This window comes from Oncorhynchus nerka, linkage group LG27 (assembly GCF_034236695.1).
Source record: "Oncorhynchus nerka isolate Pitt River linkage group LG27, Oner_Uvic_2.0, whole genome shotgun sequence".
Classification (NCBI taxonomy): Eukaryota; Metazoa; Chordata; class Actinopteri; order Salmoniformes; family Salmonidae; genus Oncorhynchus; species Oncorhynchus nerka.
In genome coordinates, this window is record NC_088422.1 from 33,084,345 (window position 1) to 33,098,670 (window position 14,326).

Sequence of the window (14,326 nt, forward strand, 5' to 3'; positions counted from 1 at the left end):
TTCTAGTTCATCGACAGAGACTCGTACATTTTATGCTGAGACAGTAAAGGCTTTGTAGAAGACTACAATAATGTGCGTAATCGTTGAATAGCCTAGCGTAGAAGGGCTGTAATTTCACCATTTGGACACTTTTCAGATGTTATTTGATATAATAACTATATTTCAATGTTTGTATTTAGATGTCCATGCATAACTTTAAAGATAATGCTTGGTCTAAAATATGTTGGTGCTATGTGTTTGAAAGTAGTTCAATAGTGTCCAGCAATGCATTTCTTAAGAGCATGATATATAGTCTATTTAACTTTGATATTTTGCAATGGGCTATTTTACTGTGAGTTGTCCATCCAGACAGCGATATTACGGTTCATACGGATCATTTATTCATTTATTGTCATCTAAAATGTCTGTGAATATACTTGTTATAATGCATATCCTTGCGGGAGCAAATGTCATGTTGACGACGATTTAAACCTGCCTGATCCGGTTTAGCGTCGGATCAGGCAGGTTTGAGTTGTCAACATGACATTTGCTGCCGCTGAGCAGATTCCACTCGTGGATATGTCACAGTCGAACCCGCCGCTTTTGGTAGTGCGGTGCAGAGTCAAAATAGTTGTGACTCTTTTGGCAATGCGGATGGTGTGGACCCCTGCAACAAGCCAGAGCAAAGGACACAATGTAAAAATTGTCTGCTTGCAACATTTATCTATAGATTGACTGCCCAAAATGTTGATCCCATGATTAAATTATTAGTGGAGTAGTCAATAACGTGCGTAAAATGTCAATAAAACTAAAGCAAGGGACATAAAAGCAAGAGACACAACCGTGCATTTGTGAATAAAAGCTTTCCTAATATAGGGAGTGGAAATAAGTCGAGGATAACGTTGTTTCCATTATACAAATTCTGAGCATCATAATTTCAGCATTAGCAATTTTGTATCTGTTTGATCTATTACATACTGTAGGCCTGGCATGATGTAAGTTCAGGTGCCCATTTAAGAGTTATGATACAGTTCCTATAGGCCCAGCAACTCTAAATATAATGTATCTTAATATGCAGGACAGTTACAAAATAAATTAATGTCCAAAGATATGTCTGTTTCATTATAATAAAACCCTATTTTGCTGTCATTTTGAGGTCAAGGTGATCAATTTTATGAAATTGACCACATCACCTTGGTATCTTAAATCAATACATTTGACAGAAATATACAATATATTATTTTGTCTTATACTTAGGCCTACTTATTAGAGGAAAAGGGGGTAAAATTCCTTATTCGGTGGCATAAGGTCTTACATCCCCACCTGTCTAGTCTAAAGGAATTCAGGGTGTTGTGACAGCGGAGGAGTGCCCAATGGTGATTGGTTACAGAGGGAGGTCGCTGCTGACTAGCCCTCTACTGTAGGTATAAATCCACCTACTAGTTCTCATCAGGGAAAACTCTACTGGAACTGTCTAGTACTTGACTTTTGAGAAGTTAGCATTTTACTCTAAAATAGAAGTCTATTAAGGTAAAGTAAAACGTTTTGAAAATGATTCTTGCTTTGATTTTCTTGGTCGTAAAGCCTGAAACAGATGTGCTTGTTTGAATGATTCATATTTTCTGTTTATAGGGTCAGTGATTTTATACATTGTAAGTGCATTGAAAGAAAATTATAACACAGAATGAATTTGTAGTAGGAAATAGTCATGTAATTAATTATGCTATTATAAGCACCTGTCTGGTTGTTATAAGACACATTTACCACCAGTTGTTTTTCAGTATTCATCCCTGAGTTTATATTATGTCTTAGATAGATTGGCAGTCTACTTCCTTGCTTGCTTGTATATAGGTTTATGTTCATCTTCTTTCTGTAGTGCTAATATAGTGATATTGAACTCAACCTTTAATGAGGGTGATGTTCATTGATATGGAGCTCTTCCTCTAATGCTTGTATCCACTGCTGATCATTTTGAATAAACACTAAGTGCACAAACTTAGTTTATTGATGTTAAGCTCTTCCTCCACAGTTATAGGGGGGTAATCCATTGTTTTAATTGTGTGTACGTATTCATTGTTCACACTTGGAACAGAGATGGAACAGAGATGTCTGTCCTCAGCTAGAGAAATGAAGAACCCACAGGAGAGAGCTCTTCACGTGGCCACCCCACTGAGAGAGAGCCTTGCCCTAACCAAAGTGGCAGGCACCTCTATCTATCTGAAGCTTGACTCATCCCAGCCCACAGGATCCTTCAAAATCAGGGGCATTGGACACCTTTGCAAGACAGTGAGTGAATCACCCATATCTACAGCTTCGGCTCATGAGTTAGGAGAGGGAAAGGATGTGGGTGGAGGGAGGGTAGGCTTGTGATAAGACTGGGGGATGGTGTTACATAATAGGTTGTGCTAGTACGCAGCAAATCAGTAGTGGGTTGGGGATGTGGATGGTGAGGGGGATTGTGTATATATATATAGCATGTTCCCAGTAGGACCAGTCCAGACCAGTTTGAGGTCAGTCCAAGTCTGAACACCGGGTTATCATGGCAATGCGGGGGGGAGGTAGTATTTGTAATGTGGGGTTCTTCTTCTTCTCGTAAAGGGGAACAGAACTGTGAGTCATGTCATGTGCTCATTGTTGTCTTTCAGTGGGCCAAGCGAGGCTGTGAGAGATTCGTCTGCTGTTCAGGTGAGCAACTGATCACAGGCTTGCCTTGAAATCACCATTAAATGTTTTGTCACAATACAAGAAGCGTAACGTTATCTCAGAATTCCATAAGCTTATGGGCTCTTTCAGACAAGCACTCTCTGTATAGTATCCATTTTCCTAAAGTGGCCGGTGTCATTGCTCCATCACAGGAGGAAATGCTGGTATGGCTGCAGCCTACTCTGCCCGTAAGCTTGGTGTACCTGCCACCATCGTCGTGCCCAGTGTCACACCCAAACCAACAGTGGAGAGGCTGAGGGAGGAGGGCGCCAATGTGGTGATTCATGGCAAGACGCTGAATGAGAGCATTGAATATGGACAACAGCTCGTGGCCAACAACCCTGGATGGATCTTCATCTCTCCCTTTGATGATCCTCTCATCTGGTGAGTGACAGATGCCATATTCAATACACTTCCACAACATCAGTGTTGCTCTATTCTCTGTGTGTGTAATCTTAGTCATAGTAAGAGTGTTTTCTATGAAATTATGAGGAAAGCTGATAAGGGTTAAGAAACATTCCACTCTATTCCAATCCAAATGAAACTTTGCATCAAGGTATATTTTGTTATGTACATTTATGATGCATTGTATCCTGAGTGTTAGCAGGCTTTACTGAGTAAAACGTGTACATCATTCTCTATGCTATGATAGGATGATTGGCAGAATGGAGCAGGATATCTTATCATGCAATTGTGTGCTGGTGTTAACAAGAGGAGGGATTTCAGATCATTTAATCCGACAAGGTTACTGAACCCTTTATGGCAGACAGATATTTCTGGTTTATTTCATAGCCAAACACTAATTATACACCTCAGCTGAATACACTTCATTGTTATCAGCAGCATTATAGTGGAACCTGCAGCCTATGTCTTTTCATTAACAATTTACAACGTAGATCAGTTTGAAAGATAGTGTTCCATTCCAACCAACATAGAACGCTGTATACAAAGCAGATTCTAAGTTTTGCAATGCATCATGACGTGCAATGTGAATGAACACTGAACTCACTTTTTCAATGTCTTTTCAATGTGTGTGTAGGGAGGGCCATATGTCTCTGGTGAAGGAGCTGGAGTCCGAGCTGCAGGAGAAGCCTGGTGCGATGGTGTTGTCTGTTGGCGGTGGAGGCCTCATGAACGGGGTTGTTGAAGGACTGCGCCGTGCCGGCTGGAACGATGTTCCAGTCATAGCCATGGAGACTGTGGGGGCACACAGTCTCAATGCTGCTATGAAGGCTGGGAAGTTGATCACTCTGCCTGAGATCACAAGGTAAGAGTCACCCTCACACTGAGAGACCAGAGTCACTGAAACATTACAGCCAAACAGTCATATTTTAGCACAAAAAGGCGATCCCTGTGCACAATAACAATTCTATCATTTTCATCTCCACAGCATTGCCACCACGTTGGGCCTGACAAGAGTATCTGCACAGACCCTGAAACTTGCTAGTGAACACACAGTTTACTCCGAGCTGGTCACCGACCAGGAGGCTGTCAAAGCTGTCGAGCGCTTTGTTGGTGAGTATAACATAACGTAGGCTACGGCTTTGTAGAGGGTCATATGATTACTATACCTAGACATGCCCACAAGCCTCTCTGACACAAAATTCCTCTTTCTCCCTCCTCCTCCAGATGATGAGAAGGTCCTGGTGGAGCCTGCGTGTGGCGCTGCCCTGGCAGCTGTGTACTGTGACATCATCCCCAGACTGCAGAAAGAGGGCAAGCTGGCGCGGGACCTGGGACCTGTGGTGATCGTGGTGTGTGGAGGCAACAACATCAGCATGAAACAGCTCCAGAAACTGAAGAAGCAGCTGGGCATGTCATTTAGCTAGACAGACAGACGGCTTTGCGTCCTGCTTATCCTTTCTCCATCACTCCATTCCTCTATTACCCCGATCCTTCCAATTAAAGCTCCCCTACTCCATTGGGCACTACCAATAAGGGCATCCGAACAGGAGTCATGAACTCCATGGGGCCAAATCATTCCAGTATAGGGCTACTCTTGAACTCCTGAAAGGGGCTGACTGACTGAAGGATTAACTGACTATGGATTCATCAATAGCCTAATGCTACGGTAGATACGTATTGATAGGCATACAGATAATCTACTACTCTGGCAGTAGTAGTCTTTGAATTGAATAACCTAGATCCACAGGCAGCTGGTGGCACCTTGATTGGGGAGGACGGTTTCATAGTAATGGCTGGAACGGAATCAATGGAATGGTATCAAACACATAGAACACATGGTTTCTATGTGCTTGATAACATTCCATTGACTCCATTCCATCCATTATTATGAACCGTGCTCCCCTCAGCAGCCTCCTGTGCCTCGATCCCTCCAACTCAAATCTGAACCTCGAAGCCAGTTCAACTGCTTTTATAAAATGATTATTCCCCTCTAATCAGAGATTGATTTAGACCTGGGACACCAGGTGGGTGCAATGAATTATCCAGTATAACTGAAAGCCAGCAGTAGTCCAGACCTCGTAGGTTAAGAGTTGAATACCCTTGACCTAGATGATTAACTTAACTAAGTTAACCAAGTAGAGTTGTATTGTTGTTTGTATTTAGAATGTTTTATGTTCATGCAAAATATACCTTAGGTTGTATTTTCTTCTCCCTCTTTTGTACTGTATGAGTGATATTTAAAAATAAATTATATTTATTTTTTCCTGAATATCCTGTCTGGAAGACCTTTTCTTATAATCTGTTATAATTAGATGCATTTAATTGGCCAGTCATATGGTTCACTGCAGGCCAGGGGATCAATCCTAAAAATGATATATTGAAGCACTCAGCATTTGAAGGTATGACATATCACCGACCTATCCATGACAACCACTGTGAAGACAAGTGTCTTTTTAAACCGTTTATCATTGATATACCAAAATAACACCATACCATGCCAGATTGACTTTGCTAATAACCATGGCAGGTGAAATTAAATTACAGTGTAATTACATTGTCTTCTAAAGAAAAATTTGGTGATATCTGGTCACAACCAGTTCTGGTATGACATAACAAAAGTGTCTAGTAAGAAGGCATGTTACGCTGCAAAACTATTTTGACAAGTCTAGCTTAAAAGTTATGATAATCAATATATCTTGGTTCAGGTGTCCTCTAAGATCCTGTCATGTTCGTTATAAAGATCGGACAAAGGCGCAGTGTGGTATGCGTACATTCTTATTTATCTAAAGAATGAACACTGAACAAACTAACGAAACGTGAAGCTATACAAACAAGTGCTGACAGGCAACTACACATAGACAAGATCCCAACAAACACCAAAGGGAAAATGGCTACCTAAATATGATCCCCAATCAGAGACAACGATAAATAGCTGTCTCTGATTGGGAACCATATCAGGCCAACATAGAATTACAAAACCCCCTAGACCTACAAAACCCTAGACATACAAAAACCCTAGACATACAAAAAACTAGCGTACCCACCCTAGTCACACCCTGACCTAACCAAAATATAAAGAAAACTGAGATATCTAAGGTCAGGGCGTGACAGATCCCTACATTTACAGGGTCATAAAACCCTTATAAACGACCAGCTTGAATGGAGAGTTTTCCTGATGCCCTTGATAAGCCAAATGTATCGAAATAGTGTAGTCTGCCCATTGAATATACAGTTGAAGTCGGAAGTTTACATACACCTTAGCCAAATACACTTAAACTCAGTTTTTCACAATTCCTGGCATTTAATCCTAGTAAAAATTCCCTGTCTTAGGTCAGTTAGGATCACCACTTTATTTTAAGAATGTGAAATGTCAGAATAATAGTAGAGAGAATTATTTATTTCAGCTTTTATTTCTTCCATCACATTCCCAGGGGGTTCAGAAGTTTACATACACTCAATTAGTATTTGGTAGCATTGCCTTTAAATTGTTTAACTTGGGTCAAACGTTTCAGGTAGCTTCCCACAATAAGTTGGGTGAATTTTGAACCATTCCTCCTGACAAAGCTGGTGTAACGGAGTCAGGTTTGTAGGCTTTGTGATGGCCACTCCAATACCTTGACTTTGTTGTCCTTAAGCCATTTTGCCACAACTTTGGAAGTATGCTTGGGGTCATTGTCCATTTGGAAGACCCATTTGCGACCAAGCTTTAACTTCCTGACTGATGTCTTGAGATGTTGCTTCAATATATCCACAACATTTTCCTACCTCATGATACCATCTATTTCGTGAAGTGCACCAGTCCCTCCTGCAGCAAAGTACCCCCACAACATGCTGCCACCCCTGTGCTCCACGGTTGGGATGGTGTTCTTCGGCTTGCAAGCTTCCCCCTTTTTCATCCAAACATAACAATGGTCATTATGGCTAAACAGTTTTATTTTTGTTTCATCAGACCAGAGGACATTTCTACAAAAAGTACGATCTTTGTCCCCATGCACAGTTGCAAACCGTAGTCTGTATTTTTTATGGCGGTTTTGGAGCAGTGGCTTCTTCCATGCTGAGCGGCCTTTCAGGTTACGTCGACATAGGACCGTACCCGTTTCCTCCATCATCTTCACACACTTTTCGCACTAAAGTACGTTCATCTCTAGGAGAGAATGCATCTCCTTCCTGAGCGGTATGACGGCTGTGTGGTCCCATGGTGCTATACTTGCGTACTATTGTTTGTACAGATAAATGTGGTACCTTCAAGCGTTTGGAAATTGCTCCCAAGGATGAACCAGACTTGTGGAGGTCTATAATTATTTTTCTGAGGTTTTGGCTGATTTCTTTTGATTTTCCCATGATGTCAAGCAAAGAGGCAGTGAGTTTAAAGGTAAGCCTTGAAATACATCCACAGGCACACCTCCAATTGACTCAAATGATGTCAATTAGCCTATCAGAAGCTTCTAAAGCCATGACATAATTTTCCAAGCTGTTTAAAGGCAGTCAATTTAGTGTATGTAAACTTCTGACCCACTGGAATTGTGATACAGTGAGTTAGTTATAAGTATCATGCAGAAATTATGTCAAATGTTCAGTTGGATCTGGATGGTTACACTTCGTGAGAATGTGCTTTGGCCAGGTCAATACGGACCTTGTTGCTTCTCTAATCCTATGTGTCCCTGCCTGAGATGACGGAATACGCTGGAAGTCAAACTTTTTCCCCCTCCCTCATCCAATTGGCCGGTCAGAGGGCTGTGACCCAGTTATCTTTCCTCATTGGCTGGCAGGTCGTTAAAAAGGAGGCAGCAGGCCCTGGGTCTTGAGGTGATCAGCCAACTGTGAAAGAGGCCCTCTGATGACAGGTTTCCTTCCCCCTTTCAAATGACCCAAACTACCTTAAGAGTCCCGGCACAAAACATTCTCAGAATTCCTAACATGCAGCCCAAGATACACGCAGTCTGGGCTTTATATAGCATGCAACAGAGCACAATATGTAGCATACTAAAGGGTGGAGTGGGGGTGACAGTTGTCAGACAGGCACAGATCCAGCTGGAACTGGCCTGGCACTTGCTGCTCTGAAAAGGTGTCTGGTTTATTTAGCAAGCTTGGGTGATGTAACACATGTTGGAGTTGGGACTAGATAGGGCCCTTAGATAAAACACACAGTAGAAGGATGGCAATGAGGAAGCAGAGTAGCCAGCTTCATCTGTCATGGTCAGCACCCAGTCTTTCACACAATGGTCTGTGGGGACATAAGATAACCAGATCCTTTATCTTTCAAAATGCTTGAGGTTTTGTTGATGTGTGAAGAAAAGCATCACAATTTATCTGACAGGCTATTCTTTGGCAAACACACATTTGAGCAAAGACTGTCAGATTAAGTGGATTTACACTGTGATTAAATGCCAGTGAATGTGGCTGGGGGGGGGAAACACTAAAATAGAAGAAATTATAATATATCAAATACGGACAAACCTTTTGACCTCCTTGGGAGCGTCGGGGCATCCACCATGGCTCTCCACTTCAACTTTTTCAGCGCGAGGGCTTTTGCCTCTTGCCAGGATGTTCTCTTTCCATGTGGGTTGACGTCCAGCGCCTGTCTTATGTTTGTTTAAATTTTCGTGTGTGTGTCCTGACAAGAGCAATAAGTCAACAAAACATGCTTACATCAAGACATGTTTTTATTGTGACACAGAAATCTCAAACTCCATCTTATCCTTTACCCCTGTATAGTCCATTTTAAAGATCTGTGTTATGTTTGATGTGCAGAGGTAAGACAGTAAAAGTTAATTTAATGCAACCATAAATAATTGTAATAAATATCAAGTAAATGTACAGAACACATTTTCTTATCTCAACACCTCTTCGTATGAATGTCCTTTGTAATGGTCTGTTCTACTCCTCCAAAAGAGGTCGGAATAGAAGGAGCGTCCTTGTTAGCAGCGATTTACCCTTTAAAAGAACAAAACCAAAACTAAATAGGCAAGCAATCCAAACATCCATCTCAAATATTTTGCGGTAAATGTCGTTGTGTTCTTCAGGTCCTGTCCAAGTCAAAACGGCTGTTTTACTCACACAAGAAAACATGTTTCACCATGGAGTAGAAGAGAATGAGTGATAGAATCCAACTGAGTTACAAGACATCAGGGCCGGACGACTGCATTTGGGGCCCCGGGGGAACCGACGTCCCCAAAAACATAATGCATTTCAACACAGTATGCCATGGTGCAGAGAAAAATGTGCAGTTTTATAATGATATTCTACACATTTTGTCATGAGGCTAAGATTTTTTTTGCAGTGTTAAAGCGAATTTCCTGCAATTCTACACATTTTGCCAAGGGGCTAAGATAAGATTTTCCCATTTTAAAGCTAATTTCCTGCAATTCTACACATTTTGCTATCATATGCTATTTTTTGGAGGGGGGGGGGGGGGGTTGCCCTGCGTGCCCGTTCGGTAATCCGGCCCTGCAAGACATTAAGGTGATATATTACTGGTAATTTCAAAATTGGTAAAAAAATTTAAAACCAACAAACTGTATATCCAATAAAGAATATCCTAGTTAGCTCATTCTTAAATAATATTTTTTCCCTGGAAGAACAGTGCAGAAAAAATAAATAATAACTGGTGAAGTGATGCAACAATTTTAAAAAACTGCCATCAAATATAACGTAGAAGTATATTTACATTTTTTCTTTACACAGCTAAATATTTTGGTTATGGGTAAAATAAAACCAAACAGAAATCCTGCTCATTCATCACAGGAAATCTATAAAAAGGCAAAATGAAAGTGAATTCGACCCCCTGGTGTGTGTATTGTGTGTTGGGCAAGGGGAGTCAGCCCACATTCAGTAGCAGTAGCACACAAGCAGCTCAGGAGAACATCTCTCTCTCATTTCACAAAGAAACACAGGTTTCACAACCTGAAATGCAAGTATAGGAGATCTGGAAACACAGAAGGCCAGATCTGGCAACCAGGTAGAGCTTTAGTCTGGTAGTCCAGCTTCAGTGTACGTGACCTTACCCTTCTGCCACAGCTACTAGGATACCTTAAACTCAAAACTGCAACTTAATAGATTAAAATGACTTTTTACATGACTTATATACCCTCTTAATAGATTTGAATAAAATATATTCACTGTATAATATAGGCAGATAGCTAGTTTTGTCCTTTAGCAGTCCAACTTTACAGGCAGTAACTATATAATGTCCTATACAGCGCTTGTCAAGGTTTTGAATGCAGAGAGCTGAACTGGTAATAAATAGGCAGCATCATAGTAGTCCACTTAATATCTAAAATGAACTCTAACATCAAACAATACTCAACTCTTGCTTCCAGAGGAATATTTGGGGTTCCCTTTTCACACAGAGCCTCCCTCTCCCCTTTTGGAGGAAGTGCTGCTTGTGGTAAAGGCATGCCTTAGAAAGATAGTCCCCTCTGGTAGTGAGTGGGAGGGGAACTGTAAGGACCTCTGAAAGAGAGGGAGGATAGGAAGAATAAAGAAAAGTGCAGGGAAATAAGGTGGAAGAGATTAACTTCCCCAATAAACAATAATGGTATGTGCCCTGTCACAGCTCCCTCCCACTCGGTGTAGTAATCAAAGAGTTACCTCAATGTCACTCTAAAACTCAGTGCAACCAGAAGAGACACCAACATCAGTGTCAAGGCAAGTGGGGCTGAACTCCCCTACATCAGGTCTGAAAACATGAGTCAAAACACACTCCTGAAAGGCTCAACCTGATTACAATGTTATTGAAATGAAGCGCTGGTACAAAGCCAAACATAAAACAAGCCGAGAAAGGAAAAGCTTCAGTGTGTTCTTGGTAAAGCAGGCTGGCCTTCTGTTCTGTGGGTAGTTCCAGCTGAAGGTCTGGGAGAGGGCGGGGGTAAAGGTGGGCGGGGGATGGGGTGATGAAAGGGTGGGGCTGTATGGGTAAGAAATAGTAGGGTTGGTGTTGAAGCTGCATTTATATGGAGGTGGTGTACTCCATCCATCAGGTCCCTTTAGCCGCTGAGAGGGTCCTCACGGTAGTGGATGGAGTAGCGCAGCTTCTCCAGCATCACATCCAGGGAGCTGTACTGGGGTAGCTTCACCATAAACATACAGGTCTCCACCCGGATGTAGCGAGAGTCTGGCGAACCTGGAAACCACACAAATAGGTAAACATACTGTAGGAAGAAAAAGCAGCTTAAACATTAAAAGGAGCAACATGTAATATTTTAGGCCTAAATTGTATTTCTTCATGGATTTTGCAGGTGGAAATGTCACATATAATATATAATAATAATAATAATATATATATATATTATTAATTAATAATATAACCTTTAACAAATGTAACATCTCAAGTGCACTTCTACCATGTTCAAATTAATCTGCAGAGTATTATGTAGTCTAGAACGTTATTTTCTATCAATCCCATGTTCTCCATGTCAATAATGGCCCATACCTCTAATCATTCATTTTTTATTCAACCTTTACTTAACTAAGCAAGTCAGTTAAGAACAAATTCTTATTTACAATGACAGCCTACCCCGGACAAACCCGCCCCTAACCCAGAAGCTACATGTGGTCTAATCTAAATGTGCAGTTCATACTGCTGTGATTGGAGTCTGACTTGGTGTAAAATGTTTTTGGGAGTCGTGTCCAAAATGTGGGGTAAAAAAGTCCTTTAACAGTTCCAAAAATCTTCATTGGAGCCTGATAAACTACAAGCCGATAAACAGTTCCCTTACTTGAAGTCTATACAGTAGACCTAATACACACAGCAGAGTTGTGAGGTAATTTGTTTTAAGAAAACCGCTCTGTATCTTCTCCCCATAGAACAACCCCTACTAATTTCCAGACATAATAAATCCAGGAAGGCTAAAAAATAGCAAACAAAATGTTCAATAATTCCAAGGTTTGAAGACAACAAATAGCAACACGAGTGACCGACTTGTATCTCTCTATGACACACACACACAGACTTTTCCCAGCACTTACCTGCTGCCCCGTCCGAAGGGGCGATCTTCATGGGGTAGGGGGGTACGTGGGCGGTGTCCGGGCCCCCGTCCTTGCAGGGGCAGGTAAAGGGGATGCGCTCCTGGTTGCAGGCAAACTTTATGAACTTGCAGAGCTCCTCCTGGGTGAACATCTCCAGGGCCATCCAGAAGAACTCAATGTGCTGGTCTGTCTCCATCAGACCCACCTGGTACATGGTGTGGGCCTACGGAGAGAGAGATAACAGGGGTTCAGGCAAAAGGGCCAATGATGAGACTCTCCTAGGTAAAGACATTCACTATTACTGCCGTCCAAAAATATAGTGATTTCTTCGCATTAATCTATACCGAGACCAGGGTAAAAAAAAATACAAATAATTGTAGCACTGGTGCTCCTAACTTAGAGAAGTTAGGAGCACCACAAAATGTAGGAGCACCAGAAAAGTCTTTTTTTTTTTTAAATTGATTGAGATATAGCCGACATTGGGCCTATATGAATCCTGCTTACTTTTAAAGCACATCTCCTGAGGAAAATATACATTTTTCTTTCTTTCTGTGCCACCAAAAGTTTGCATATACTTGTAAAAGTTACCAGCACTGCACGATATGGGCAAAAACAATAGAACAGATTTTTTTAACCAAATCTTGCGCTTTGATTTGCGATATAGATCAAAACACTTGGGTGAACTGTTGAAATCATAGAAATAGAATGCTTATTCTAATTCTATGGTTGGTGTTGTTTGGCATGACAACAAATGAAAAAGCCAGATAGGAGGGTAGGAACCAAAGTGTTGGTCAGTGTTTCCAGGGGGCTCTAAACACATTTGAATAGATTTTGCATTTAGACAAACATTTTAGAATAATCTATCAGATTCAGAACATGCCGTTGCACAAACACACTGATCTACACCACCACACTGATCTACACCACCACACTGATCTACACCACCACCGGTAGCAACCTGTATTAGAGGTAACATTTGCTTTGCACTAGCTAGTACATTTATCTAAATGGCATTTAGTTAGCCAAAAGCTAGTTAGCAATAAGCATTTGTTATTAGTATCATTTTAGGCACATGCCAACTAACAGAGATAGAGAAAACAGGTAGATTCATATTTAGAAGCAACTTGGAAAGCAGCATCATTCTTGTTTTGTCAAAATATACTGATTGCATGAATTGACAACATGTTTAGAAAACAAACAGTAAGGAGTAACTGTGCTGGCTGCTTGACTGCCATGGGGCGGGGCTCAGGTGTGTGGCCCGGGAACTGGAAGCAAGCAGCCATGGGAGGCAGCCTGTCTTTTTTTAGCAGTTTAGAGAAGAGTGTTGCGGCCAAAAATAGTTACGCATTGAATTTTTGGGGGACTTTCTGTAAGTCGCACTGGCGTCCCAAAATAAAACTACAGGTCGCACAGCAAAATATTTTGTCACATACGCAACCAAATTGGTCGCACTTTAGAGCCCTGGCTGTGACTATTACTTCTTACTGGTGGATAAGGATGAGGGCAGTGGAGTGTTGATTGGAGCGTCCTAGGGTTTCAGAAGGGGGTGTGTACAGCAGGTTTGAGGTGGCAGGTATATGCGTCAGCTACCTTGAGGAACTCCAGGTTGATGTAGGGCAGGCCACAGGTTCGTAGCTCCACCTCCAGGGGGCTGAGCATGGTGAGGAGCTGCAGGGGGATGATGGAGCCCAGGCCCGCTCGCACCGCTGTCATACACTCCACATTCTGAAGCTCCTGCAGACGCAGGCCCCGCACTGCTCGCGCATACACATCCTTATTCTCCCAGCTACACACACACACACACACAGTGTAGAGGTTAAACAGAGATAACACATTCTGTCAAAGTCAGAAAGTACTCTAGACTACATGAGCAAAATTATTTTTAGAGAAGAACTGATGGGTAAATGGAATCATAGTACATCAACAGAGACCCATGTGAACTGAACAAATCGCCTGGCCATAGAGGCAGAATGTCCCTGTACCTGACACTGAGGTTGTGTCCCCCTTGGCACAGCTCCACCTCCTCTCCGGTCATGGTGATGTAGGTGAAGGTGCAGCAGGGCCGGCTGGGGGAGTCGGGGCTTTCTCCTGAGTGGTGCTGGGACGAGATCTCTGCACACAGGGCCTCCAGATCATCCTCCTCACTCACCTGGGGGGCAGAGGGCAAGGGATGTGTAGAGGTCAATGGAACACTGACCTTGGGGACAAGAGGGGACAGTGGAATGGAGAAACTACAGTCTGGATGTGAACTGTAGAAAGCAGTGACCGTAGG

At 42.1% G+C, this 14,326-nt stretch overlaps 2 protein-coding genes across 3 annotated transcripts in view; one reads left to right on the plus strand and one right to left on the minus strand.

Annotated features, from left to right (window-relative positions):
• The first annotated feature begins 1,419 nt into the window (after positions 1-1,419).
• Positions 1,420-5,358, plus strand: LOC115111045 (L-serine dehydratase/L-threonine deaminase-like). The gene is made up of 7 exons (XM_029636927.2): positions 1,420-1,509; positions 2,072-2,265; positions 2,625-2,664; positions 2,835-3,066; positions 3,722-3,949; positions 4,073-4,197; positions 4,312-5,358. The coding sequence occupies exons 2-7, from the start codon at positions 2,074-2,076 to the stop codon at positions 4,509-4,511; spliced, it is 1,017 nt and encodes a 338-aa protein (XP_029492787.1). The 5' UTR covers positions 1,420-1,509; positions 2,072-2,073; the 3' UTR covers positions 4,512-5,358.
• A 3,374-nt stretch (positions 5,359-8,732) lies between these two features.
• The window catches only part of LOC115111617 (probable E3 ubiquitin-protein ligase HECTD4), a 68,130-nt gene continuing 62,536 nt past the window's right edge, over positions 8,733-14,326 (minus strand). For both annotated transcript variants that reach the window (XM_029637863.2, XM_029637862.2), the window contains exons 72-75: positions 14,037-14,203; positions 13,645-13,840; positions 12,055-12,277; positions 8,733-11,209 (exon numbers count right to left, since the gene is read on the minus strand). In XM_029637863.2, coding sequence (XP_029493723.2) covers positions 11,073-11,209; positions 12,055-12,277; positions 13,645-13,840; positions 14,037-14,203 — 723 coding nt within the window. In that variant the 3' untranslated portion in view covers positions 8,733-11,072. The remainder of the gene's footprint in view (positions 11,210-12,054; positions 12,278-13,644; positions 13,841-14,036; positions 14,204-14,326) is intronic.